General features: G+C 39.0%; 1 protein-coding gene across 1 annotated transcript in view; it reads right to left on the reverse strand.

The window, feature by feature from the left end:
• Nucleotides 1–27,150, reverse strand: part of F8 (coagulation factor VIII) — a 116,833-nt gene that overhangs the window by 45,236 nt on the left and 44,447 nt on the right. The window contains exons 12-15 of the mRNA XM_065900420.1: nucleotides 26,793–26,943; nucleotides 19,831–20,040; nucleotides 6,127–9,220; nucleotides 554–707 (exon numbers count right to left, since the gene is read on the reverse strand). Of these exons, the coding sequence (XP_065756492.1) occupies nucleotides 554–707; nucleotides 6,127–9,220; nucleotides 19,831–20,040; nucleotides 26,793–26,943 (3,609 nt within the window). The remainder of the gene's footprint in view (nucleotides 1–553; nucleotides 708–6,126; nucleotides 9,221–19,830; nucleotides 20,041–26,792; nucleotides 26,944–27,150) is intronic.

The raw sequence follows: 27,150 nt of genomic DNA on the forward strand, positions 1-27,150 counted from the left end.
CTCACGGGCCCAGCCGCTCCGCGGCACGTGGGATCCTCCCGGACCGGGGCACGAACCCGCGTCCCCTTCATCGGCAGGCGGACTCTCAACCACTGCGCCACCAGGGAAGCCCTATCCACTCTTTTTTAGATTCTTTTCCCATATAGGTCATTACAGAGTATTGAGTGGAGTTCCCCGTGCTATACAGCAGGTTCTTACTAGTTATCTATTTTATATATAGTAGTGTGTATATGTCAATCCTGATCTCCCAATGTATCCCTCCCTCCCCGCTTCCCCCTTGGTAACCATAAGTTTTGTTTTCTCCAACTGTGACTCTATTTGTTTTGTAAATAAATTCATTTGTACCCTTTTTAAAGATTCCATATATAAGCAACATCTTATGATATTTCTCTTTCTCTGTCTGACTTCACTCAGTATGACAATGTCTAGATCCATCCATGTTGCTACAAATGGCATTATTTCATTCTTTTTTATGGCCATTATTTTTAGAATCAGAAATCTAAAATACACACATGGGATTAATTTTCTTGTAATTTCATTGTCCTCAACTTACCATGATGTTGTCTTCAACTTCTGCTCTTATATATGGTCCCAAGAGTCCCAAATGTTCATTTAGTTCTCCGCGGTATAAGGGCTGAGTAAAGGAGCCATCAGCATATTCCTCAAATACCACCTTTTTGAACTGAGGGACACCTCCATTCTCAGCTCTGGAGAAAAAAGCAGAGGAAAAGCAATATCCTCATGGACCAGGTGGGTAGAAATGCCTCACATTGTTGTGTTCCCTGTATTTGAGATGCATTTGGTAGAACTGATGATGAATTGGAAATGTAATGGAGAAGGGAGGGAGAAAGAGGGATTAGATATAACCTCCCGGTTTCTGATTTGGGCAAATGGATGGATGGTGATGCAGTTCACTGAGATGGAGAACCCTAGAAGGGTAGGTTGCTGTATACAGTTTTGGACACATGGGGTATCTATGGGAATTATATTGGGAAATACATGGAGACTGGCAGTTCACAAAAGAGGTCTAGATGAAGATCATCTATATTTAGGTGGTAACAAAATCATGCAAGTGGCTTATCAAAGCCAATAGTCAATTTTCTGTCCTCATCTTACTCAACATCTAAGCAACATTTTGCATAGTTAACCACTCCATCCTCCTTGACATACTCTTTCCAGGCTTCTCTAGTATATAAGATCCATGAAAGCAGGGGGATTTGTCTGTTTTGTCCACTGTTGTACTCCCAGCAGCTGGAACAAGTGCCTGCCACATAGTAGGTGCTCAAATAGTAGGTGTTGAACGTTGAATGGATGTAGGGTTTATAAACATACTCTAAATATGAGAGCCTCAGTGTTCAGTCCTTGGACCACTTTTCTTTGCTTTTTAAAAATTCTGTAAAAACTGTGAACTAAAACTATACAATAAAGTGCATAAAACATAAATGCTTTTGATACAAAAAATGCAACCACCACTAAGATCAAGAACTTTGCCAGCAGCCCAGAAGACTCACTGTTATCTGCCTTTTCAATCACATCCTCTCCCTTCCCACTAAGTGTAACCCCCATTCTGATGTTTATAACTATTTATTTGATTTTGTTCATAACTGTACCACTTATGTATACATACCTAAAGAATATAGCTTAGTTTTGCCTATTTTTGAAGTATGCAAATGGAACCATACTGCATACATTCTTTTGTGATATTTTTTACTCAGCATTATGGTTGTGATTCGTCTATGTTGTTGTGTGTAGCTATAGTTTGTTCATTCCTATTGCTGTATAGTATTCCACTGTGTGAATATAACGCAATCATGTGCATTTGAGTAATTTTTGGTGCTTATACATAGTCCTGCTATGAACCTTCGTATGAATTTCTGCTGGGCACATATCTAGTAGTGGAACTGCACCATTTTCCATTTTCATCAGCAATGTATGAGAGTTCCATTTGCTCCAAATCTTCACAGACACTTGACATTGACTGTGTTTTTACATTTTTGGCCATTCTAGTGGTTGCATAGCAGTGTCTCTGTGGTTTTATTTTGCATTTCCCTGATTAATAATTAGGTTAATTTCTTATAGGTAGTAGCCATTTGGATTTCCTCTTGTGGAATTGCCTATCCAAGTTTGTTTTCTTCTTTTTTGTACCAATTTTTCTATTGGATAGTCAGCCTTTTTTTCTTATTAATTCAAAGGAGTACTCTATATATTCTTGATATAAGTCTTCGTTGGCCTTTTGTGCTGCAAACATCTTCCCTTCTGTGGCTATTTTTTCATTCTCTTTTTGTTACCTTTGGATGAGCATAAAGTCATAATTTTAATGTAGTGAAATTTATTTAAAAATTCTTTATGGTTAGTGCTTTTTGTATCTTGATATCAATTCTCTTTCTTTTCCTACCCTGAAGTTATTAAGATATTCTTTTACTTTTTTTCTTTCTAAGAGATTTAAGGTTTTATATTTATGTTTAGACTTGTAACCCACTGTTAGTGGATTTTTGTGTATAGTGCGAGTTAGGGATCCAGTTTAATGTATTTCCATATGGATATCAAAAAATTTCAGCACATTTATTGAAAACTGCTCTTCTGTGACACCTTTTCCATAAATCAAATGCCTATAAATGTGTGACTCTAGTTTTGGATTTTCTGTTCTCTTTCACTGACCTATTTGTTTACTCCTAAGCCAATTATCACATTACTATAGCTTTAAAATAAGTCTCAATATGTTATACAGCAGTTCCTCCTATCTTGTTCCTTTTCCTCAAGAGGGTCTTGGCTATTCTTGGTGCTTTGCATTTTCTTAGTAACTTTAAAATCAGGATTGTTGAGTTCTGCAAGAGAAAATACTTGTTGAGATTTTCACATAGGTTGTGCCGAATCTATAGATCGGTTTGGGGATAGTTTACATTTTCATAATATCGTATTTTCCAGTACATGTACATGGTATATCTTGGCATCTACTTAGGTCTTCTTTAAAGTTTCCCAATAAATTTCCATAGGTTTTTCCATAGAGGTCTTGAAAAATTTTTGTCATACTTATTTCTACGTACTTGTTACTATTTCATTCCATTGTAAATGACATGTTCTTTTAATTTCATTTTCTACCTGTCTGCTGCTACTATATCGATATATAATAGATTTTGTATATTGATTTTCAATTCTACAAACCTGCTAACCTTCCTAGTTAATTCTAATCACTTATTTGTAAACATTTTTTATATGTATAAAATCATATCATCCGTACTCAAGGACAGTTTTATTTCTTTCTTTTCAACCTTTATACCTTTTATATGTGTTTACTGCTTGAGTGTTCAGTACAGTATTGAATAGAAGTGATGATAATGATTGAGAATTTATCTATTTCTCTATTTAAGTCTGTCAAGTTTTGCTTTATGTATTTTAAAACTATATTATTAGGTTCATAGTAATTTAGGAATGTATGGCTGCCTATTGAATTGACTGTTTTATTATTATAACATTTCCTCCTTATCTCTACAAACCTCTTGCTTTAAAGTTTCCTTTCTACTTAACTGAGTACTTAGATTTTTAAAAAATATTTATTTATTTATTTGGTTGCACTGGGTCTTAGTTGCAGTTCGCCGGCTCCTTAGTTGCGGCATGTGGACTCCTTAGTTGTGGTTTCTTGCTTATTTTTCTTGTTTTATTTCATACCCAGTATCTTTGTGTGCTAGAAGTTGTATCTGGAATATTTGTGAAAATAACTTGAGGCCTAGAATGTTGGTTTCTTATACTAGAGAGGTTTTATGTATTCTTCAGCCAGATGTCTGCAGGCACTGCCAATCCAAGACATGCTTAAATTTTGATCAAGAATAGAGATTTCATGGACAACACAGATGACAAAAAACTGGGCTGTAAGTCAATGAAGTGCAAGTTAACTGGTTTACCATTACTTTGAGGATGTAGCCCTTTGGGGACCTAGCGTAAAGTGGGCACGGTTTACATCTACTTTTACTCCCTTATCATCCCATCAAGTCTTATTTGAATGCTATTAATAAGCTAATAACTCCTAAATTTATATCTTTAGCACAGACCTCTTCCTTGGATTCCAGACTCATATATCTAACTGCCTACTCAACATCTCAACTTGGGGACTTCCCTGGTGGTCCAGTGGTAAAGAATCCACCTTCCACTGCAGGGGACGTGGGTTCGATCCCTGGTCGGGGAACTAAGATCCCACATGCCACGGGGCAACTAAGCCCATGTGCCACAACTACTGAGCTCGCAAGCCTCAACTAGAGACCCCATGTGCCACAAACTACAGAGCCCACGTGCCCTGGAGCCAGCATGCCACAACTAGAGAGAAGCCCGCACGCCACAACGAAGAGCCCGTGCGCTGTAATGAAAAGATCCTGCATGCCTCAATGAAGATCCTGCGTGCCGCAACTAAGACCCAATGCAGCCAAAAAAAATTAAAAGAAATTTTTTAAAAACTCAACTTGGATCTCTAATAGGCATCTCAAGTTAAATATGTACAAAACAGACCCTTGAGTGTTTCCTCAAATAAATCTGTTCTGCTTCAAGCCTTCCACATCTCATTAAATGTCACTATCATCCACCTAGTTGCTCAGGACAAAACCCGAAAATCTTTGAGTCTTCTCTCACCATTCCTCTCCATACTCAATCTAACAGCAAGCCCTCTCTGCTTATCTTTAAATTATAATCAACATCCTTACATTCCTTTTGATTTTCACCACCACTACCCTGTTCTAATCAATAGCTTGATCGATGCTGGTGAGACTAATCCGGTGGAGAGTGAGAAACTGATGATGTAAGAGAGAACAAGGGACTTGCTGAAGCAACGTTTTTTATGAAGGGAGAAAGAATGGGATCGAGTGCAAAACTGGACAGTATATTGGTACAGATGTCAGTAAATGTGGTGTTGGAAGTCTGTGGAGTTCAGTGCAAAGCATCAGCTAGGAGTGAGAAGGGGTGCTGGAGAATGGGCAAAACGTGTTGGAGACTTAGGGAAAAAGCAGAAAATGTAAGATAGAGGTCCAGGAGAGCAGGAAATATTCTACGGTTGCTGTGCAGCAATAAGGGCTCATTTGAGGTAGAAAGCAAGGCTGGGAAGTGACAATGACTAATGAAGAGGGATAGCATCTACCCTTCCTCTAGGTCCTATATTATCTGACCACTGCTCATCTCTGCCAACTCATCTCCCTACCCCTGCACACACTTCCTTACTGTACTACATTCATGTTGGTCCTTTTTTGTTCCTCAAACATGCTAAACTTGTTTCATTCTCAGGGCCTTTGCATTTCCTGTTCCCTCTGCTGGAAATGTCTTCTCTCAGACCTCTGTTAGCTGACCTCTTGTCATCATTTAGGTCTCAACTCCACAAAGAGAATTTCTCTGACCGTTACAGCTAAAGTAACACCCCCGTCACTCTACCATATTATTCAAGTCTACCTTTTGAACGGCACCAAGATTCCCCTATTTAGTTTTCTACTAATTTATTGTCCCTTGCTCTCCCAAGTAGAATGTAGGCTCCTACTTTGCTGAACTCCAGTGTCTATGCAAGTGTCTGGCATATAATAGGTGCTCAATAAATATTGGTTGACTGATTGACTCTCCTTATGTTTATCTTCCAAATGTCTCTGTGCTTTCTTTCCCCTGCCCAACCTCCCTCTGCTCCCCTAACAATCAAATCCTCCCACTTTGTCCTCTGGATCCCCAGTACTATGGAAAACAACTTTCCCTGCATCCTCAATCTCTTTACCACACACTTCACTGCTTCCTCCTGCCTCTATCAGGGCTCTCAGGAGACTAAACCTTACCCTGCAGCTCATAGGGCTGATAGGTGAGGCTGACTTTCTTCCTGCTCCCCATGGCTGCTTTTGACCCCCCTACCCTTTTGTAGATGCCTCTTCTTCACCATCCCACCAGAGTGAGTTTCATGCCATCTGGGTTTACCATCCCGTAACTCTCATTGTTAGTGTCATCATCTAATCTCCCATTTGCTCCTCAGCTTCATCTAGACTTTGCCATCTGGTTCTCAGTTTCCTCAATCTTTGGAGTCTCACTGCTGGTTGTGCCTTTCCTATTGTTTCAGCACCTGGTAAAGTCAAAGGTCACAACAGTAGGACAAAGGAATAATCAATGTACCCATACCTGTTTCTTAGTGCATGGGGGGATCTATTCATCCCATAATCCCAGAGCCGCTCCACTGCAGCAATAAAATAGTGTCGCGTTCTCTTTTGAAAGCTGCGGGGGTCCTGATTTTCACCCTCATCATAAATGTCAAAATCTTCTCTCTTCGTATCAAGTGAGAAAGTATCATCATAGTCAATTTTGTCTTCCTCTGGCTGAAAAGTAGTAAGGGTTATTTCCCTTTGATGGCGTTTCAAGACTGGTGGATTTTGAGACCACAACCTTCCAGTCCCTCCTTGCTTTACCCAGGTGGCTTCTCTTTGGGTCTTATCTTGTACTTCATTTATTGCTGCTATTGAATGATTGTTTTCACAAGGGTCCAGGGGCAAAATGATGTCTTTTGTCTTAAAAGCTCTGTGTTTTTGTGACTTCTCTAGGGATTTCTCTTCTCTTGGTATCAGGGTAGCATATTGGTTATCCCAAGCAAGGGGACCCAGCAGCTTGGGGGGAGTATTTTCAGAGCTTTCTGTTGCCCATTTCAGAAAGGGCACTTTTCCAGGTCTATTTACTTTATTCAATTTAACAAGTCCCTGTGTTTTCTGAAGGAATATCTCTTCCCTGAGATCCAGGTGGGCAGGAGAACCATTGCTAGTTTTTGTATGGAAAAAGTCTTCCTGATGAACAACTTTGCCAGATGCTTCAGGCAATTCTGGTTTCAAGAGAACAGTGTTCTCAAGTTTCTTGTACATGAGTAAGTTTGTGGCCCGTTTCCCTAGGGCGCTGATATTTCTTTGACCTCCAATCACTTCCAAGGTTAGGAAGGCTAAAGAAAGGTTATTTCTCTTGGCTCCTTGTAAGAAATGACTGCTTTCTTGGACCCCAGAACTCCTTTCCACAAAGCTATAACTACAGGCGGATGCTGGAGGATGAGAAGAGTTGTCTTGGGATGGAATCTTGGTCACATCTGTAGGTCTAATTGATGGGAATACTGATACCTGTGCAATGGGTAATGCAGAGCCATTTGTTTGAATGTCATGACTCCTCACAGAACAATCTGATAAGAATGACTGAATAATGGCCCTTTTCTCCTTCCTGTTGTACTCTATCTGTGTGACGGTGCCCTGGGTCAAATATTTCATGTTTTTGGACCACTGAGTTGAGGTGTCATTCAAAATTACCCCCCTTTCAAACTTTATTTCTTCCAGTGGGAGTCTGAATTGCTTCAAATCCCGCTTATCACGTTGAGGTATAGCCTTCTGCTGACTTGGAATAGGAGACATCTTTGTGGTGCTTGGATATTTATCTAGCATTTTCTTTGTTTGATTTCCCAAGTCTTCCAAGTTTGCTTCCTCCGTTATTTTTGAGAAATGGGCCATGTGAATCCCTGCTCTTTTTGCTGAGCCATTCAATGACCTGGTGTCTTGAAGTACTGGAGAATATGTCTCCTCATCTAAACCTTCTACATTTTGCTTAGTGCTTAGTGAAAAAAGGTTCTTCAGAAAATTCTTAGTTCCAGTCACTGTATACACCTGAGGCAAAACTACATTCTCTTGGATTGATTTTTCTTTCCTTTCTATCTCTTCCTGAGACTTTTTTTCTTGATTCTGTGTATCATTTTCTTGGACATTAGCCAAGTTAGTAAGAAATACGTTCTTGCTATTTGGAAAAATCATCGCTTTAAGACCTGTGCCCTTGCTAAATTCATCCTCTCCTACTAACACCTTATTCTTCTCTGACAAGAAATTCTGATCTTTCACAGGTTTTTCTGATCCCGATGATGTTAATTGCTTTGGACTGGGCCTTTGCCCAGAACTTAGGGAGTTCTTGCCATGGGTCCTTTTTATCCAATCTGTTGAATCTGGCAAGAACAGAGTCTTGAAGAACGATGTATCTGGATATTCCGCATCTAGTGGCACAGAGCCTTCTTTGTTTTGGTGGACCATTTCCATATTTTTTGACGAAGTAGTTTTATTTGACACATGATTTAGTCCCAAAGCTGTAGTATTTTTGTCCATAAACATTTCATCATGAATTAAGGAAGTTACTTCTTGAAACTCAGTATTACTTTCTAACATAATATCTTGCCAAGCTGATGTACTATTCTCAATTAATAATGCTGGGTCATCAATGTGAGTCTTTGTATTAGTTGTTGAGTTAACTGGTGCCTTGTTTGTCTTTACTAAAGAGACATTAACTTGAAATAAAGCATCATCTTTGGTCAATGAAGCAGGTCCACGAACTCTTTCCTCTTTAAATAACCTATCACTCTCCACTGATAATACATTTTCTCCCAGTGAACTTTCTTGACTATTTGTTAAAACTGCTTCTAATGACTTGGAATCATTATCTTCTTTACTCAAGCCCAAAGGTACACCAGACCCAATAAAGTGAGATGAATTTTTGCCAAATACAATGGCACCTAATTGACTACTAAAATTAGCTGGCATATTTGGGGGTCCTAAGGAACCTGTCTTTTCAGTACCTGCTGACAACTTGTCTGATGGAATTGTTGGTGGAGTCATTAGGTTGTTCGATGAACTAGAAATTTTAAAGTCAAGTTTCTTCAACTCTACTGTTATAGTTGTCCCCAAATTCTCATTCAATCTTAACAGCAGCTCTGGCTCAGGCGTAGATACTCTTTTCCCACTGTGGTGGAGCTCTGGTGTGAGATGTACCACTTCAGACGGGCGATTGTTTCTTTCTATTGCTCTAGGTAAATGATCATTAGCCTTATTTCTGGCTTCTTGGAGATCAGATAAGGATAATCCATGTGGAGTAGGATTCTGTCCCAAGAGCACCAACAAATCACTAGAGGGGACACTTTGTTCTTTAAGCAGCTGCATCCTCTCTCCAGACTGAGGGTCAGTCTTCTCTACATCATTTTCTGGAGTTGTGGTGGCTTTGAATTGCATTTGCCTAGTGCTAGGGTGCCTTGAATTCTGGGAGAAGCTTCTGGGTTCAATGACATTGTTTTCATTCAGCAAGAAGGTTGGAATATCTTCATATGTGTCCTCATAATAATCACCAGTGTTCCTGTCACAACTATAAACCTTCAGTAAGGCTGTCATGCCTCTGTTCCGAAAGTCTGAGTTGTGGCACCCCAGAACCCACAGACCTGGAGATGAGGAAGAATAAGACTCTGGTTACTCATAACCCAGGTCCCAAGCAAGATCTGTGTTAGAGGTTCTCTTCTATTCCCAGATAAATGAAAAAATACTACTCAGTACCATTATATTGCAGGTTGTTAGGTTAAGTCCCTGACACATGGAACAGTAGTACAACAATGGTAGTAAAAGTGGTTTTGCATTGCTGCTGTTGTGGTATATCTGTTTGTGACCACAAGAAAGGGCTGTGATTTAAAATGAATATATATATATATATATATATATATATGGATAAAAATGGAGAAGTGTAATTATACACAATAGTGGAGAGTCTTACTAGTCACACAGAACTCTTTGGTGACAAGGGAGCAGGACTTAGGTTTAGGATACAAATAACATAAAATCCCACCACAGTTCTAGCAATATTAATTTCTACTATGAACAGGATTATCTGAGTAAAAGAATTTCATGGTGGTAAAGTATATGCATAAACATAAATGAAAACAAATACACCTTTACTAAGCTATCCATCAGGTACCTGAACAGTCTCATCAAGTCACAATATTTGCAAGCAAAATCTTAACTGAATACAGCTTTTCCTCAAAGAGAAAACTTTTCTCAAGGTATATTTCCACAGAGCCCTATGAGACAATGGGATGCCCATGGAAAAGGTTCCTGTGGTCAAACATTCTGGAATTAATGCACACTGCAATCTATGTGCAGCCAGATAATCACTCGAATGGGAAATGAGAATAAAGAGATTTTCTAATATACAAGGATTCAGAATATCTACCTCTAATTCAGCCATTTTCAGGAAGTGATTAGAGAATGTCTTCTACCAAAATAAAGGAGTATATTAAAAAATACGAAGACATGGGATACAAAAACCCAATTTCATGATATTTAAAGCATATTTTTGATGGTATAAAACCATGTTGGGTCAGAGTAGACCAGGACTGGAGCTGAAATGAGTAATTTAAATAAGGTTTTTCACTTTAAAAATTCCACTGTTATAACTTAGATAAATCTAATACTTCCTTTTCCTGAGGAAGACAGTAATTGGGTGAGAAAAGGGGAAATGAAACTCCATAAACAGGTCTAGAATGACATCCGCCATACTCTGAGAAGGGCCTGGGATTGGGAATAGTGATTAAGAGGAACTTTAGTTATATCTGTACTGGTTGAATTTTTAATGAGAACATATTTTTATATTACATGTGTGAATAAAAATAAATTAAAACATTATAGTAATTAATTAATAAATTTCAATCCAAGAGCTTAAAGAAGAGTTGATTCTGATTAAAACTCAATAAAATAAATAACCAAATAAAAATAAGAAATTCCACACATATAAAATTTGAAATAAGGAAGGAGATATAACCACAGATGCAAAGAAAATTAACTTATATTTCCCTTGGAGACACCTCAGCTGCCAATCTCCCACTCCAACTTCTGAAACAACAGGCATAAGACGCCTGGCCAAGTTTGAGATTTGGTCAGCACTACAACTATACGGACCTGCCTCCAACCTCAGTGATATAACTGGGGCTTTCAATGAACTAATTAATTTTTTAGGCTGATATTCAATCCTGGAGCTAGTTCCTATCAAAATAACCTAGAGAGACAGAGCCCAGCTGATCACAAGTGGGTAGGAGCACACCTCAGGCTTCATTAGGCAAGAGCTCTTTAATGATAGTGCAATATCCCTAGCATGGAATATTAACCAATTTTTTAAAATGATGATGTTCATCTATATTTAGTGATATAGAAAAACATCAAATACATTATTAAGTGAGGGGAAAAAAAGATTACAAAACATGATATAATCACCATTCTGCTATCTGTTTCTGTGAGTTCTACTTTTTCTTTTTTTCAAAAAGATTTCCCATAGTAGTGATTCCATACAATATTTGTCTTGGTCTGGCTTATTTCACTTAGCATAATGCCCTCCATTTATCATTATTACAAAATATTGGCTATATTCCCTCTGTCACAGTATATATCCTTGTAGCTTATTTATTTTATACATCGTAGTTTGTACCTCTTAATCCCCTTTCCCTATCGTGCCCCTCCCCCCTTCCCTCTCTCCACTGGTAACCACTAGTTTGTTCTCTATATCTGTGAGTCCGCTGCTTTTTTGTTATCTTCACTAGTTTGTCATATTTTTTAGATTCCACATATAAGTGATATCATACAGTATTTGTCTTTCTCTGTCTCACATATTTCACTTAGCATAATACCCTCCAAGTCCATCCATGTTGCTGCAAAGGGCAAAACTTCATTTTTCAATGACTGAGTAGTATTCCATTGTGTGTGTATATATATATATATATATATATATATATATATATATATACATATATATATATATTCCATTGTGTATATGTATGTATGTGTGTGTATATATATATATATATATCCATCTGTTGATGGACACTTAGGTTGGCAATTGTAAATAATGCTGTTATGAACATTGGGGTACCCATCTTTTTTTTCAATTAGAGTTTTCTTTTTTTTTTTTTGGATATATACCCAGGAGTGGAATTGCTGGGTCATACAGTAGTTCTATTTTTAGTTCTTTGAGAACTCTGCATACTATTTTCCATGGTGGCTGCACCAATTTGCATTCCCACCAATATTGTGTTAGCCTTTCATTTTTCCACTTCCTTGCCAACATTTGCTATTTCTTGTCTTTTTGATGATGGCCGTTCTGACAAGTGTGAGGTGATATCTTATTGTGGTTTTGATTTGCATTCCTCTGATGATTAATGATGGTGAGCACCTTTTCATGTGCCTCTCAGCCATCTGTAAGTCTTCCTTGGAAAAATGTCTATTCAGGCTTTCTGACCATTCTTTAAATTGGGTTGTTTGTTTTTTTGATGTTGAGTTGTGTGAGCTGTTTACATATTTTGGATATTAACCCCTTGTTGGTCATATCATTTGCAAATATTTTCTCCCATTCAGTAAGTTGTCTTTTTAAAAAAATATTTATTTATTTGGCTGCATTGGGTCTTAGTTTCAGCATGTGGGATCTTTTGTTGTGGCAGGCGGGCTTCTCTCTAGTTGTGGCGCATGGGCTCTAGAGCGCACATGGGCTTAGTTGCCCCGTGGCATGTGGGATCTTAGTTCCCTGACCAGGGATCGAACCCACATCCCCTGCATTGGAAGGCGGATTCTTAACCACTGGACCACCAGGGAAGTCCCAGTAGGTGGTCTTTTTGTTTTTGTTTTGTCGATGGTTTCCTTTGCTGTGCAAAAGCTTTAAGTTTAATTAGGTCCCATTTGTTTATTTTTGCTTTTATCTCCTTTAAGAGACAGATCCAAAAAAATAGTGCTACTATTTATGTCATAGAGTGTCTCATCTATGTTTTTTTTCTAGGAGTTTTATCGTATCTGGTCTCACATTTAGGTCTTTAATTTATTTTGAGTTTATTTTCGTATATGGTCTTAGAGAATTTCTAATATCATTCTCTTACATGTATCTGTCCAGTTTTCCCAGCTCTACTCATTGAAGGGACGGTCTTTTCTCCACTGTATATTCTTGCACCCTTCGTTGTAGATTGACCAGAAGTGTGTGGGTTTATTTCTGCGCTCTCTATCGTGTTCCATTGATCTATATTTCTGTTTTTTGTTTTGGCTATTCATTATCTTTTGTGTTTACATATAAATTTAAAAATTTTTTGTTCTAGTTCTGTGAAAAATGCTATTGGTAATTTGATAGGGATTGCATTGGATCTGTAGATTGCCTTGGGTAGTATAGTCATTTTGACAATATTGATTCTTCTAATCCAAGAACATGGTATATCTTTCCATCTGTTTGTGTCACCTTTGATTTCTTTCATCAGCATCTTATAGATTTCTGAGTACAGGTCTTTTGCCTCCTTAAGCAGGTTTATTCCTAGGTATTTTATTCTTTATTATGTGATTGTAAATGGGATTGTTTCCTTAATTTCTCTTTCTGATAGTTTGTTGTTAGTGTATAGAAATGCAACAGATTTTCTGTATATTATTTTTGGACCCTACAACTTTACTGAATTAATTGATGAGCTCTAGTAGTTTTTTGGTGGTGTCTTTAGGATTTTCTACGTATAGTGTCGTGTCATCTGCAAATAGTGATAGCAAATAGTGACAAAGAGTGACACCTGTTGGTGGGTGAAGCTGGTCCCAAGGCTAGAGCAGGCTCACTGGAGGACAGGGCCAGAGTCCAGGGGATTCTGGGGCTGGTGCCTGCCCACTGGTGGGTGAAGCTGGGTCCCAGGGTCTCTGGCTGGAGGTCGCTGGGGGTCCCGGGTCTGGTGCCTGCACACTGGTTTGTGGGGCAGCTCCCGTGCCCTCTGGTGGACAGGGCCATGTCCAGGGGCAGCTGTGGGCTCAGGGGGTCTTAAGGCAGCCTGTCTGTTGGTGGGTGGGGCTGTGCCCATGCCCAGTTAGTTGCTTGGCATGAGGTGTCTCAGCACTTTTGCCTACAGGCAGGGATGGGTCCTGAGGCTTATAAGCTAGAGGGAGGATTTCACAATGGTGCTTACCAGCACCAGTGTCCTCCTGGTAGAATCAGCTCCCCAAATGGCTGCCACCAGTGTCTGTGTCCCCAGGGTGAGCTGCAGTTGCCTCCTACCTCTCTGGGAGACTCTCCAGATCAGCAGGTAGCTCTGACCCAGGCTCCTATTACTGCTTCTGCCCTGGATCCCAGAGCATGTGAGAGTTTGTGTGCGCCCTTTAAGAGTACAGTTTCTACTTTCCACAGCTCTCTGGGACTCTCAAGAGTGAGCCCTGCTGGTCTTCAAAGCCAAATGCTCTGGGGGCTCGTTTTCCCAGTATATGACCCACAGGCTATGGAGCCCAACATAGGGTCAGACCCCTCTCTCATTGGGGAGAACCTCTGCAATGGTACTTATCCTCCCGTTTGTGAATTGTCCACCCAGGGGTATGGGATTTGACTATATCATGATGATGCCCCTCCTACCCATTTATTGTGGTTCCTTCTTTATATCTTTAGTTGTAGACAATCTTTTCTGGTAGGTTCCAGTCTTTTCCACTGATGGTTGTTCTGAAAATAGTTGTGATTTGGTGTGCCTGTGAGAGCAGGTGAGCTCAGGGTCTTTCTACTCTTCCATTCATTCATCAATGGACACTTAGGTTGTTTCCATGTTTTGGCTATTGTGAATAATGTTGCAATAAACATGGGAGTGCAGATATCTCTTCAAGATCCTGATTTCATTTCCCTTGTATGTATACCAGAAGTGGGATTGCTGGATCATATGGTAGTTCTATTTTTAATTTTTTGAGGAACCTCCATACTGTTCTCCATAATGGCTGCACCAATTTATATTCCCACCAACAATGCACAAGGATGCCCTTTTCTCTCTTTCTTTCTTTTTTAAAAAATATTCATTTATGTATTTGGCTGTGCTGGGTCTTAGTTGCGGCACACAGGATCTTCATTGTGACACGCGGGATCTTTAGTTGCGGCATGCAGGATCTTTAGTTGCAACATGTGGGATCTTAGTTGTGGCATGCAGGATCTAGTTCCCTGACCAGGGATTGAACCCAGGCCCCCTGCATTGGGAGCATGGAGTCTTAACCACTGGACCACCAGGCAAGTACCAAGGATTCCCCCTTCTCCACACCTTTGCCAACACTTATTATCATGTGATTTTTTTGATAATAGCCATTTTGACAGGTCTGAGCTGATATCTCACTGTGGTTTTGATTTGCATTTCCCTGATGATTAGTGATGTTGAGAACATTTTCATATACCTGTTGGTCACTTGTATGTCTTCTCTGGAAAAATTTAATGGTATTCCATAAATCCTGTAGGCTTTCTTCATTCCTTTTTTTCCTCCTCTTGACTGGATAATTTCCTGCCTCCCTCCCTCTTTCTCTCTTTCTTTCTTCTGCAGTTCAGCAGCTCCAGTTCCAGGGAGGGCACAACAGCATAGTCTCCATGCAGTTCTGTCAGTTGAGGTCAATGTCAGTGAAGACTGTGGAGGGTCCTTGATGGTCAAGGCTGTGAGTGTCTGTGATGGAAGTAGTGGTGAGGGTTGTTGGCCTCCTAGATGGCAAAGGATGCTGGGGTCCTCTTGATCATCTTTTCACCCACAGACTGAGGTCCTAGCTGAGGGGATTCTTCTTGGTGCTGTGTCTGGCATGTGAGCACACAGGCCTTGATGGCAGTGCTGGGTTCTGGGACAGAGATGTACATGCATTGATGGTGGTGCCAGTGTTTGGGGTGCAGGTGCTCAGAGTGACAGTGTAGTTCATGGTTCCTGAGCTTGGAGTGTGAGCACATCTGCTGTAGTGGTGCCAGTTTCAAAGGCACAGGCATGCACAGATCGCCAATGAAGCTGGGGTCCACATTCTCTTAGGGCATGCCACATCAGCTCAGGTCCTGGTGGGTGGGGTGCAGTGGTGTCTTGGTGCTTGGAGGGGCAAGGTAGAGCAGCAACATGGGCCCCAGGGATGATGGGGTCCTCAGGCTCTGAGTTGCAAGCACACCAGCAACTCAAGCCCTGAAGATGGTGGGTGCTGGGGGAGGCCTAAGCCCTGAGGGGAGGATGCAGCTCCTCCTCTGGGGGGAGTGCAGCGGCTTGGACTCTGAGCAGGTCCATCAGGTGGTGAAGGCTGCTGGTGACAAGAGGTGTTACAGTTCTCCTGTTGTCCTTTCCCCATGGGAAGAAATCCCTTAGAGGGGATCCCCTTTGGCACCAAGCTGCTTCAGACTGAGGGACAGAATGACACAAGTAAAATTTTTGATACGCTCTTCTATTTGGCCATCCTCATCTTTGTGCTCCACAGTGTTTCTGATACTTCTTCATTCTGTTCTAAATTTGTCCAAGAGCTATTTTCATTGGTATGTACACAGTGCAAATAGTATTCACAATTTCAGGAGAAATGAAGACTTTTTAGACAAGCAAAACCTGATAAAATTAATTAACCAGCAGACGTGCACTATAAGAAATGTTAAGGAGATGATACACTATAAATGTAAGCGCATAGATAGGTTGAAAGTACCAGAATGGAAAAAGTATACACCACACAAACATTAACCAAAATAAAGGTGACTGAGGCACATAAATTTCAGAAAAAGCAGATATTATGGCAACAAGTACTACTTCAGAAAAAGAAGGACATTTCACAATGATAACATGGTTAATTTAACAAGAGTACATAACGATCTTAAATTTGTAAGCACCTGATTTTATTTTGCCTCACTTATTTTGAAACAACAAACCCAACAATTACAGGTAGAGCTCTTAGCATAGTTCTCTCAGTAACTGTAAGAAGCAGACAAAACATCAGTAAACTTATAAGGATTTTAACAAAATGATAAAGCAACTTGACATACATGGAACAGTTCACCTAACAACTGCAAAGACACATTCATCTTAAGTTCCAACAGGCCATTAGCCAAAGTAAACCATATGCTGGGCATAAAGCAAGTCTCACCACACTTCAAAGAACTCAAATCATGTAGAGTATGTTATATGACCACAGTGAAGTAAAAATATGAAATGAGCAACAGAAAACTAGAAAATATCCATATGTTTAGGAATTTAGTAAACCAGTTTTAATAATTATGAATAAAAGAAGTCACAATGGATATTAAAAAAATTTCTAATATTTTAATATAATTGATAACAAAAATGACTCATCAAAACTTCTGATATGTGGGGTTTTTCCCTGCTCTTACCAGTTTTATTCAAAATTAAGGCACAGAAAAAAAGAAATAAAAGGCATAAGTGTTGGAAAGGAAAAGCTGAAACTGTCAATATTTGCAACAATTTGATTGTGTACAAGAAAATCTTATGGGACTCTATAAAATAATTGCCAGGTCTTACAGTGAATTTAGCAAGGCTGCAAGATACAAGGTCAATATACAACAATTAATTGTATATCTTTTGCGTATATGTTCCAGCAAAACGTTATTTACAGAAACAGGTGACCAACCTGCTCACTAGTTTCTTTTTTTATTGAGATATAATTGATAGATACCACTGCGTAAGTTTAACCTTTACAGTGTATTGATTTGATACATTTATATACTGCAACATGGATTACCATCATAGTGGTAGCTATGTGCCTTTATCACATCACATAATTATCATCTTTTTGTGGTGATATGCGGTTAAAGCAGGGTGTAAAGTGAGCTGCAAGAATGATGTACTGATAGGGAATTCCCTGGCAGTGCAGTGGTTAAGAATCCACCTGCCAATGCCGGGGACACGGGTTTGAGCCCTGGTCCGGGAAGACCCCACATGCCACGGAGCAACTAAGCCCGTGCGCCACAACTACTGAAGCCCGCGCACCTGGAGCCCATGCTCTGCAACAAGAGAAGCCACCGCAATGAGAACCCCGCACACCGCAACGAAGAGTAGTCCCCGTTCGCCGCAACTAGAGAAAGCCCGCATGCAGCAACGAAAGACCCAATGCAGCTGAAAATAAATAAATTTTTAAAAATAAATAAATAAAATTAAAAAAAAAGAATGATGCACTGACACATATCACAACGTGGATGACTCTGGCTGAGTGAAAATTATGCCAAGTGAAATAAGCCAGACACAAAAGGACAAATAAAAGGGATCAGACTTTTCCCTCAAGACACATAAAGCAGAGTTTTAATTTGTCTTTAGAATTTAAGTGATCACCAAAGTAGTTTAAAAGCTTCTCAAAATATTGATATTTTAAATATCTTTCTCTGACTACACACAGACACACACACACACACACACACACACACACTTTCTTTCTTTGGGTTCGACAATTACAACCATATTATGCATACTGTTTTATAATATTTTTGCAGGTATTTAATTCATTCATTCATCAAAAAAAACGTTTATTAAGCGTCTACTATAGGCCAGGCACTGTAAACATTCGGGATTCAGTGATGAGCAAGATAACAAGGTCCCTGTCCTTAGAGACCTTACAACTTAGCTGGAAAACAGATAACAAAGACATAAACACGAATAAACAAGATACTTTCAGAGGTGTTATTGGAGTTTTGTCAGGTTCTTCACTCACTTCTTACAAGACTGCATTTCTTGAAGTAAGATAAATTTCTGGGTATGAAGGTGAATCTATATTTTTATATGCTGAGATTGGTTTTTATTCCCAAGAAATTTCCCCATGAGAATTTATCTCCAGAAAAGCCGTAAGTGTAAGAGAATAACTACAGTATGTAGGTAGTTTTATGTACTTCCCTCTGCAGATGATGGGGGTGGGAGGGACAAGGAGCCCTTGTTACTCAGCTGCAACAGTGTGTCTTAGATTTAGGCCGGGCCTCTGTTCCTCCTGTACACTGGGCTGGTGCTCTCAAAAGCAATGAGATATCATCTCACACCAGTCAGAATGGCCATCATCAAAAAATCTAGAAACAATAAATGCTGGAGAGGGTGTGGAGAAAAGGGAACACCCTTGCACTGCTGGTGGGAATGTGAATCGGTACAGCCACTATGGAGAACAGTATGGAGGTTCCTTAAAAAACTACAAATAGAACTACCATACGACCCAGAAATCCCACTACTGGGCATATACCCTGAGAAAACCATAATTCTAAAAGAGTCATGTACCAAAATGTTCATTGCAGCTCTCTTTACAATAGCCAGGAGATGGAAACAACCTAAGTGTCCATCATCGGATGAATGGATAAAGAAGATGTGGCACATATATACAATGGAATATTAGTCAGCCATAAAAAGAAACGAAATTGAGCTATTTGTAATGAGGTGGATAGACCTAGAGTCTGTCATACAGAGTGAAGTCAGAAAGAGAGAGACAAATACCATATGCTAACACATATATATGGAATTTAAGAAAAAAAATGTCATGAAGAACCTAGGGGTAAGACAGGAATAAAGACACAGACCTACTAGAGAATGGACTTGAGGATATGGGGAGGGGGAAGGGTGAGCTGTGACAAAGCGAGAGAGTGGCATGGACATATATACACTACCAAACGTAAAATAGATAGCTAGTGGGAAGCAGCCGCATAGCACAGGGAGATCAGCTCAGTGCTCTGTGACCACCTAGAGGGGTGGGATAGGGAGGGTGGGAGGGAGGGAGACGCAAGAGGGAAGAGATATGGGAACATATGTATATGTATAACTGATTCACTTTGTTATAAAGCAGAAACTAACACACCATTGTAAAGCAATTATACCCCAATAAAGATGTTAAAAAAAACAAAAAGCCTTGCGGTAGTTATGGAGAGAGAGAGGGCGAGAAGCTGACAGCCACATTCGTCCAGAAGGCTGCACAGTGGTTTGATGTTATGTGTGCAGAAGGAGATAATGATGTACTTCCCAGCAATAGCAACGTCCACAAGGCACACGGAAACACGTTTAGTCCCTGTGTGTTAACTGCATGTATAAATGTATATTCACCGCTACAGTTTAGTAAACACACTTAAACTTTTGGCCGATGGCAAGTAAAAGCACTTTTTAGAACAAAGACTTTTAACTTAAATACTTGATGTGGTGTTGTCTTTAAAATGCCTTGTAATTACCAAAATCACTTGAACCATTTAGTATCTACCCAAATGTAAGCTGGTGGGCAAAAGAACATGTGAATGGCTAGTGAAGCAAACACCACTGTTAGTAAAAGAATAATATAAATAACTAACCTGGGTTTTCCATTGACATGAAGACAGTTTCTCCTGAGAAGGGGAATAGGGTAAGTGTGTCTTCATAGACCATTTTGTGTTTGAAGGTATATCCAGAGAAAAAGACAGACAGGAAGTCAGTCTGTGCTCCAATACTTAGAATGTACCAGTATGCCACCTCATGCAAACAAACCGACAGCTGCAAGCTATCAAAAACATAGCCATTGATGCCTGTAAAGAGAATGGAGAATAAAAGATTTTAGCAGTACCTGCATGTATTACTTTGGACTGTCATGATCTGATTAGAAATGATTATATGTTATGCCCGTTACCTTATTCCCAAGAAGAGATAACATTATACCTTTCAAAAAAGTAAATTGTTAATACTTGATCAGCTAGGTTCCAATGTCAAAGTGCGGAGAGTCACAGACCATCACAGTACTGATGGATTTAGGTGCTGTATGGTGGTCGGCAGGCTGATGAGCAGCAGGACGTTTGCATGCTCTCAGAGTATCTCCCTATACACTGCTTATTAGCTGCAAGGAGAAAAATAATAGCTACACGGAGGAAAAAACCAGAAAAAAACCTCTTGATCTGGTGATCAAAATTAGTATCTGCTAGTGTTCCAAATTCAAGGAAACAGGTTTCAAAGAAGCAGGACTACTAGATCCATGACTAGACCCTGAAACAGAGAGAGGAAATGCTACAAAATAGAGCACTGATGGATACAACTGGAATATTGACTACCAATCAGGTAAGTTTATTGTATAAATGTGTTAGATAATGTATTCTAGCACTGTTAAATTTTCTGGATTTCATAACTGCACTTTGGTTATATGAGCAAATGTCTTTATTCATAGGAAATACACAATGAAGTATTAAGAGATAAAGGGGCACAATATCTACAACCTATTCTCAAGTTGAAAATAAGTAATAAAAAAGTATATATAGAAGAAAGAGAATGATAAAGCAAAAATAGCAAAATCTTAAAAATGAGTGAATCTGGATAAAGGGTATATATATATACCCATTAAGGGTATATATATATATACCTATATACCTATATATATACCTATTCTTGCAGCATTTCTGAAAGTTTGAAATTATTTCTAAATAAAAAGTAAGTAAAAGTAACACAGATTTCAATTTATAAACAGAATTGTTTCTGAAAGCCTCTTCCATACATCTATCTGTCCATCCATTCAATAAACATTTGTTTACTCTGCAAGGTGGAGGCCCACAAATCCACTAAGCAATGCTCAGACACTAGCTTAGTGCAACTAATTGAGAATCAAAGTTCCTTGCTCTACAAAGTGTTAAAAGATATTTTAAAGCTATTGTAATTAAAAGCATGGTCTGAATGCAGGTATAGATGATTATGTCAATCAGAATATAGAGTACAGAAACAGACACAGATATAAATGGAAATTTAATATATGACAGAGGGAGCATCTCAAAACAGTAGCAGAAAGAATGAACTATTTGGTAAACGCTGATGGAAAATATGACTATTCATATGGAACCACAAAAGACCCTGAATAGCCAAAGCAATCCTGAGAAAGAATAACAAAGCTGGAGGCCTCACACTTCCTGATTTCAAACTACACTACCTTTGTAGTGATCAAAATAGTATGGCACTCGCATAAAAATAGACACATAAATTAATGGAAAAGAATCAAGAGCCCAGAAGTAAACTCTCACATATATGGCCAACTGATAAATGACAAGAGAGCCAAGAATACTCAATGGGGAAAGGATAGTCTCTTTAATAAGTGGTGCTGGGAAAACTGAATAGCCACATGCTGAAGAATGAATTTGGACCTTTACATTACATGATACACAAAAATTAACTTGAAATGGATTAAAGACAAGCATAAGACCTGAAATTGTAAAACTCCTAGAAAACATAGGGAAACTTGTCTTTGCAATGATTTTTTGGATGTGACACCTAAAGCACAAGCAACAAAAGTAAAAATTAATAAGTGGGACTACATCAAACTAAAACTCTTCTGCACAGCAAAAGAAACGATCAACAGAATGAAAAGGCAACCACCTATGGAATGGGAGAAAATATTTGCAAAGCATGTTTCTGATAAGGGATTAATGTCCAAAATATATAAAGAACTCATACAACTTAATAACAAAACAAACAAACAAGCAAAAACAATTTGATTTTTAAAATGGGCAGGTGAACTGAATAGACATTTTCCCAAAGAAGACATACAAATGGTCAACTGGTACATGAAAAGATGCTCAACATCACTAATCATCAGGGAAATGTGATCCTCAGTGAAATAAGTCAGAGAAAGAGAAATACTGTATGATTCCACTTATATGTGGAATCTAAAAAATATGAACTCATAGAAACAGAGAGTAGAATTGTGGTTACGAGGGGCTGGGGTGTGTGTGTGGGAAATGGACAGATGTTGGTCAAAGGATACAAACTTCCAGCTATGTAAGAGGAATAAGTTCTGGGGATCAGCATGGTGATTTTGTTAATAATACTGTATTATATACTTGAAACTTGCTAAGAGAGTAGATATGAAATGTTCTCACCACAAAAAAGAAATGGTAATCATGTGATCTGGTGGAGGTGTTAGCTAACACTATGTGTTATACACCTTAAACTTTTATACAATTTTATATGACAATTTTATATTAATAATGCTGGAAACAAAACAAAACAAACAACAACAGTCTGTGTATAAAGGGTAAAATTTCAAAGGTATTACCCCCGCAATGGGAAAAGACGTGTGCATAACTCCCAAAATAGTAAAGAAAAATCGGAATTTAAAAACAATTGATCAAAAAATAAAGGAGAAAATACTAAAAATTTAGAAAAAAAGGAAACACAAATTACTATAAATAAATCCCATGTAGATAGGATAAACTCCCCATTTAAGAGGGAGATGGTCTAGGACTTCCCTGGTGGTCCAGTGGTTAAGACTCTGCGCTTCCACTGCAGTGGGCACAGGTTCAATCCCTGTTCAGGGGAACTAAGATCCTGCATGCCAGGCGGCGCAGCCAAAAGAAAGAGGAGAGAGAGAGCGAGAGAGCAAGAGAAGAGAGAGAGAGAGCGCGAGCGAGAGAGAGATGGTCTAATGGGATCTCGTCCTCAGCACAGATTCTCCCAGCGTCTCCGCACAGATTTGCTCTGGCCATTGGCTCCTCCTGATTGGCAGAGTCATCCTTGGGGGGTTTCTCCTCTATTCATATGGCTTTCCTTCCTGGGGTTGCTTGGCAGAGAGTCCCTGGCTCAAGGCTCAGGGGTTTGGAGCTGGCTCCAGGTTCTCTGATTATTTCCAAGTTTTAGCAATTATGGATAGAGCTGCTGTATACATTCATGGACAGGTTTTTGTGTGAACCTGAGTTTTTATTTCTCTAGGGTAAATACCCAGGAGTGGGATTGCTGGATCATATGGTAGTTCTATGTTTAATTTTTGAGGAACCTCCATATTGTTTTCCATAATGGCTGTGCCAACTTACATAGCCACCAACAATATACAAGGGTTCCCATTCTGCACATCCTTGCCAACACTTGTAATCTTTTGTGATTTTGATAACAGGCATTCTAACAGGTGTGAGGTGATATTTCATTGTGGTTTTGATTTGCATTTGCCAAACTGTCTTCCAGAGTGACTAAACCATTGTACATGCCCACCAGCAATGCATGAGGGCTCCTGTTGCTCTGCACTCTTGCCAGCATATTTAATACTGTCCGTTTTGTTTTATTTTAGCTGTTAAAATAGACATGTAGCAGTATCTCACTATGGTTTTAATATGCATTTCCTTAATGGCCAATGATGTGAGTATTTTTTCATATGCTTGTGTGCCTTCCATATATCTTCTCTGGTAATGTGTCTGTTCAAATCTTTTGCACATTTTTAGGCATCTGTTTGTTTTCTTACTGCTGAGTCTGAGAGTTTACATATGGATATGTGATTTGCAAATATTTTCTACCAATCTGTGGCTTGTCTTTTCATTCTCTTTAACAATATCCTGTGTAGAGCAAAAGTTTTTCATTTGATGAAATCCAATTTATCAAGTTTTTCCTTCTATTAATTTTGATTTTGGTGTCATTTATCAGAACCCTTTGCCTAACTCCAGGTCATGAAAATTTCCTTCTATGTTTTCTTTGAAACTTTTTGTCGTTTTACATTATACATTTATATTTTTAAATATAAATTTATTTATTTATTTATTTATGGCTGTGTTGGGTCTTTGTTGCTGTGCACGGGCTTTCTCTAGTTGTGGCGAGTGGGGGCTACTCTTTGTTGCGGTGCGTGGGCTTCTCATTGCGGTGGCTCCTCTTGTCGCGAAGCACGGGCTCTAGGTGCGTGGGCTTCAGTAGTTGTGGCACACGGGCTCAGTAGCTGTGGCTCACGGGCTCTAGAGCACAGACTCAGTAGTTGTGGTGCACGGGCTTAGTTGCTCCACAGCCTGTGGGATCTTCCCGGACCAGGGCTCGAACCCATGTCCCCTGCATTGGCAGGCGGATTCTTAACCACTGCACCACCAGGGAAGCCCTTACATTATACATTTAGATCTATGATCCATTTTAAGTTAATCTTTAAGTGTGAGATTTAGGTTGAGGTTCATCTTTTTGTATATGGGTGACTAATTGTTCCAACACTATCTGTTGAAAAGACTATTCTTTCTCCATTGAATTGCATTTCCATCTTCATCAAAAATCAATTAGTCATATATGTGTGGGTCTATTTCTGCACTATATATACTATGTCATTCATCTTTGTCAATACAATGCTACCTTGGTTACTGTAGCTTTATAGTAAGTCTTAAAATCAGGTAATATGAGTCCTCCAACTCCATTTTTCTTTTTCAAAATTGTTTTTGGCTATTCTAATGCCTTTGGCTTTCCATATAAATTTTACAATACACTTTTCCCTACCAACAAAAAAAATCCTCCTGGGATTTTAATAGGAATTGCATTAAATCTATAGATCAATTTGGGAATAGCTGACATCTTCACTCTATTGAGTCTTCCAATCCATGAATGTTGCATGTCTCTCCACTTATTTAGGTCTTTTAAAATTCCTTTCATCAGTGTTTTCTAATTTTCAGTGTACAGATCCTGCATGTTTTGTTAGATTTAGGCCTAAGTATTTCATTTTTTGAGCTATTATAAATGGTATTATTTTTGTAATTTAAGTTTCCAATAGTTGGCTATTGTTACATAGAGATATGACTGACTTTGGTATGTCAACTTTGTATTCTGCAATCAGACTAAACTCACTTATTAGTTCTAGGAGCTTTTTTGTGGTGATCTTGAGATTTTCTATGTAGATAATCATGTCATATTCAGTTTTATTTCTTTACTTCCAATCTGCATGCTTTTAAATCTTTCTAGTTTCCTTCCCCAATTTACCTGCTGCCAACTACTTTTCAGGGTTCTCAGATAGCTGCTCCATGCATTTTGTATGGAACAATCCTTAACTATCATTCAGTAGGATAGACAGGGTGATTCCATCTTAAACAGAACCAGAACTGCAAAACGCATATATTTTTAATTTTAACGGTTTCAATCAGATTGGTTTCAAAAAGACTGTGCTAGTTATCCACTAGCATTGTATGCTAATACTCTTTTACTCACAAGCCCACTAGTAATAATTATATTATAATTTTGCCAGTCTGACAGGTATTAATTGTTATCGCAATGGTATTCTATTTTGCATTTCTCTGTAGTGAGACTGACATTTTTAATCAAATTTTTGACCATTCTGACTTGTGTATATATACACATACACATATGTGCTCCCACCCAAATTCATATGTTGAAGGTTCTAACCCCTAGTACCTCAGAATGTGACTGCATTCAGAGATAGGGTCTTTAGACAGGTAATTCTTTAAAATGAGGTCATTAGGGTGGGTCCTAATCCTATATGATTTGTGTCCTTATAAGAGGAAATTTGTACACAGACATGTGCGCACACAAAGGAAAGACCACCTATAAGCCAAGGAGAGGGACCTCAGAAGAAACCAATCCTGTTGACACCTTGATCTCGGACTTCTGGCCTCTAGACTTATGAGGAAATAAATGTCTACTGTTGAAGCCACCCAGTCTCTGGGACTCTGTTATGGCAAGCCTAGCAGACTAATACAATGTATATGTTTTTGTTTTATTTTTGTTTTTTTTTTTTTGCGGTGTGTGGGCCTCTCACTGTTGTGGCCTCTCCCATTGCGGAGCACAGACTCCGGACACGCAGGCTCAGCGGCCATGGCTCACGGGCCCAGCCACTCCGCGACATGTGGGATCTTCCCGGACCGGGGCACGAACCCGTGTCCACTGCACGGGCAGGCGGACTCTCAACCACTGTGCCACCAGGGAAGCCCCGTATATGTGTTTATATATTCTTATATAATCATAGAAAAATATGTTTTAACATGGGCTACTGGACACAAAATGATTAGTGGAAAGGTATAATACGGAAGGAGGAGGGAAGATAAGAGGGAAGGGGAAGCCAAATAAATATCAAAAAGATCATGTCGTACACTTTAAATATGTACAATTTTTATTTGTCAATTATACCTCAATAAAGCTGCAAAAAAAAGATGTTGGGTTTTTTTAAATGTACAATGTCGTGATTAATTTGACTGTTAAATTGTTATAGCTGGCAATTTTTTTACATATGTAAAATTGCATTCCCTTTGTATTTCATGTGTAATTTACTGATTGAGCACATTTCATATTAAGGATGGCTTATGTATGTTTGGGTAAATGAAAACTGTGTGTCTGATTTATCCTTTAAAAATAAACTTCACTGAATATTTGATGCCTTCTAAAAGAAAATATATGCATTATATGATCATATTTATGCATTTATATAAAATTGCATATGCTCATATGTAATAATGTTTAAGGAAATATGACTCTTATGTGGCATATAAATTAACTGCACATCAATTTGGTGTCTTCAGTTTCCCTTTATCCATTACCCACTGGACTCAAGTGCTGCTTTACTTACTGTGCATGATGTTGGAGACTTGGAACTCTGGATCCTGGGGCTGCACTCCATCTGCATTGGGGAGGAAGCGCTGAATATTCTCTGTGAGGTACCAGCTTTGATTCTCATCAAATACAGAAAACAGGATGACATTTCTCTTGTCTGACATCATCTATTAATTACATGGAATGAAAGGAAGAAAGAAATGCTACTAGTATTGTCAGGTAGAAATTAGCAGTCTATGATGGAAGTGATGGCATGCATATGATGTATCTACAGTCCTCTGGTTCAATGCCATTTCTCCCTAGGGTCACTATTATGGCATGTCCCAGGGCCTGGGAGCAGTGAGTATATGTTTAGAGCAAATGTGTCCTCAGGG

This window comes from Phocoena phocoena, chromosome X, assembly GCF_963924675.1.
Source record: "Phocoena phocoena chromosome X, mPhoPho1.1, whole genome shotgun sequence".
NCBI lineage: Eukaryota > Metazoa > Chordata > Mammalia > Artiodactyla > Phocoenidae > Phocoena > Phocoena phocoena.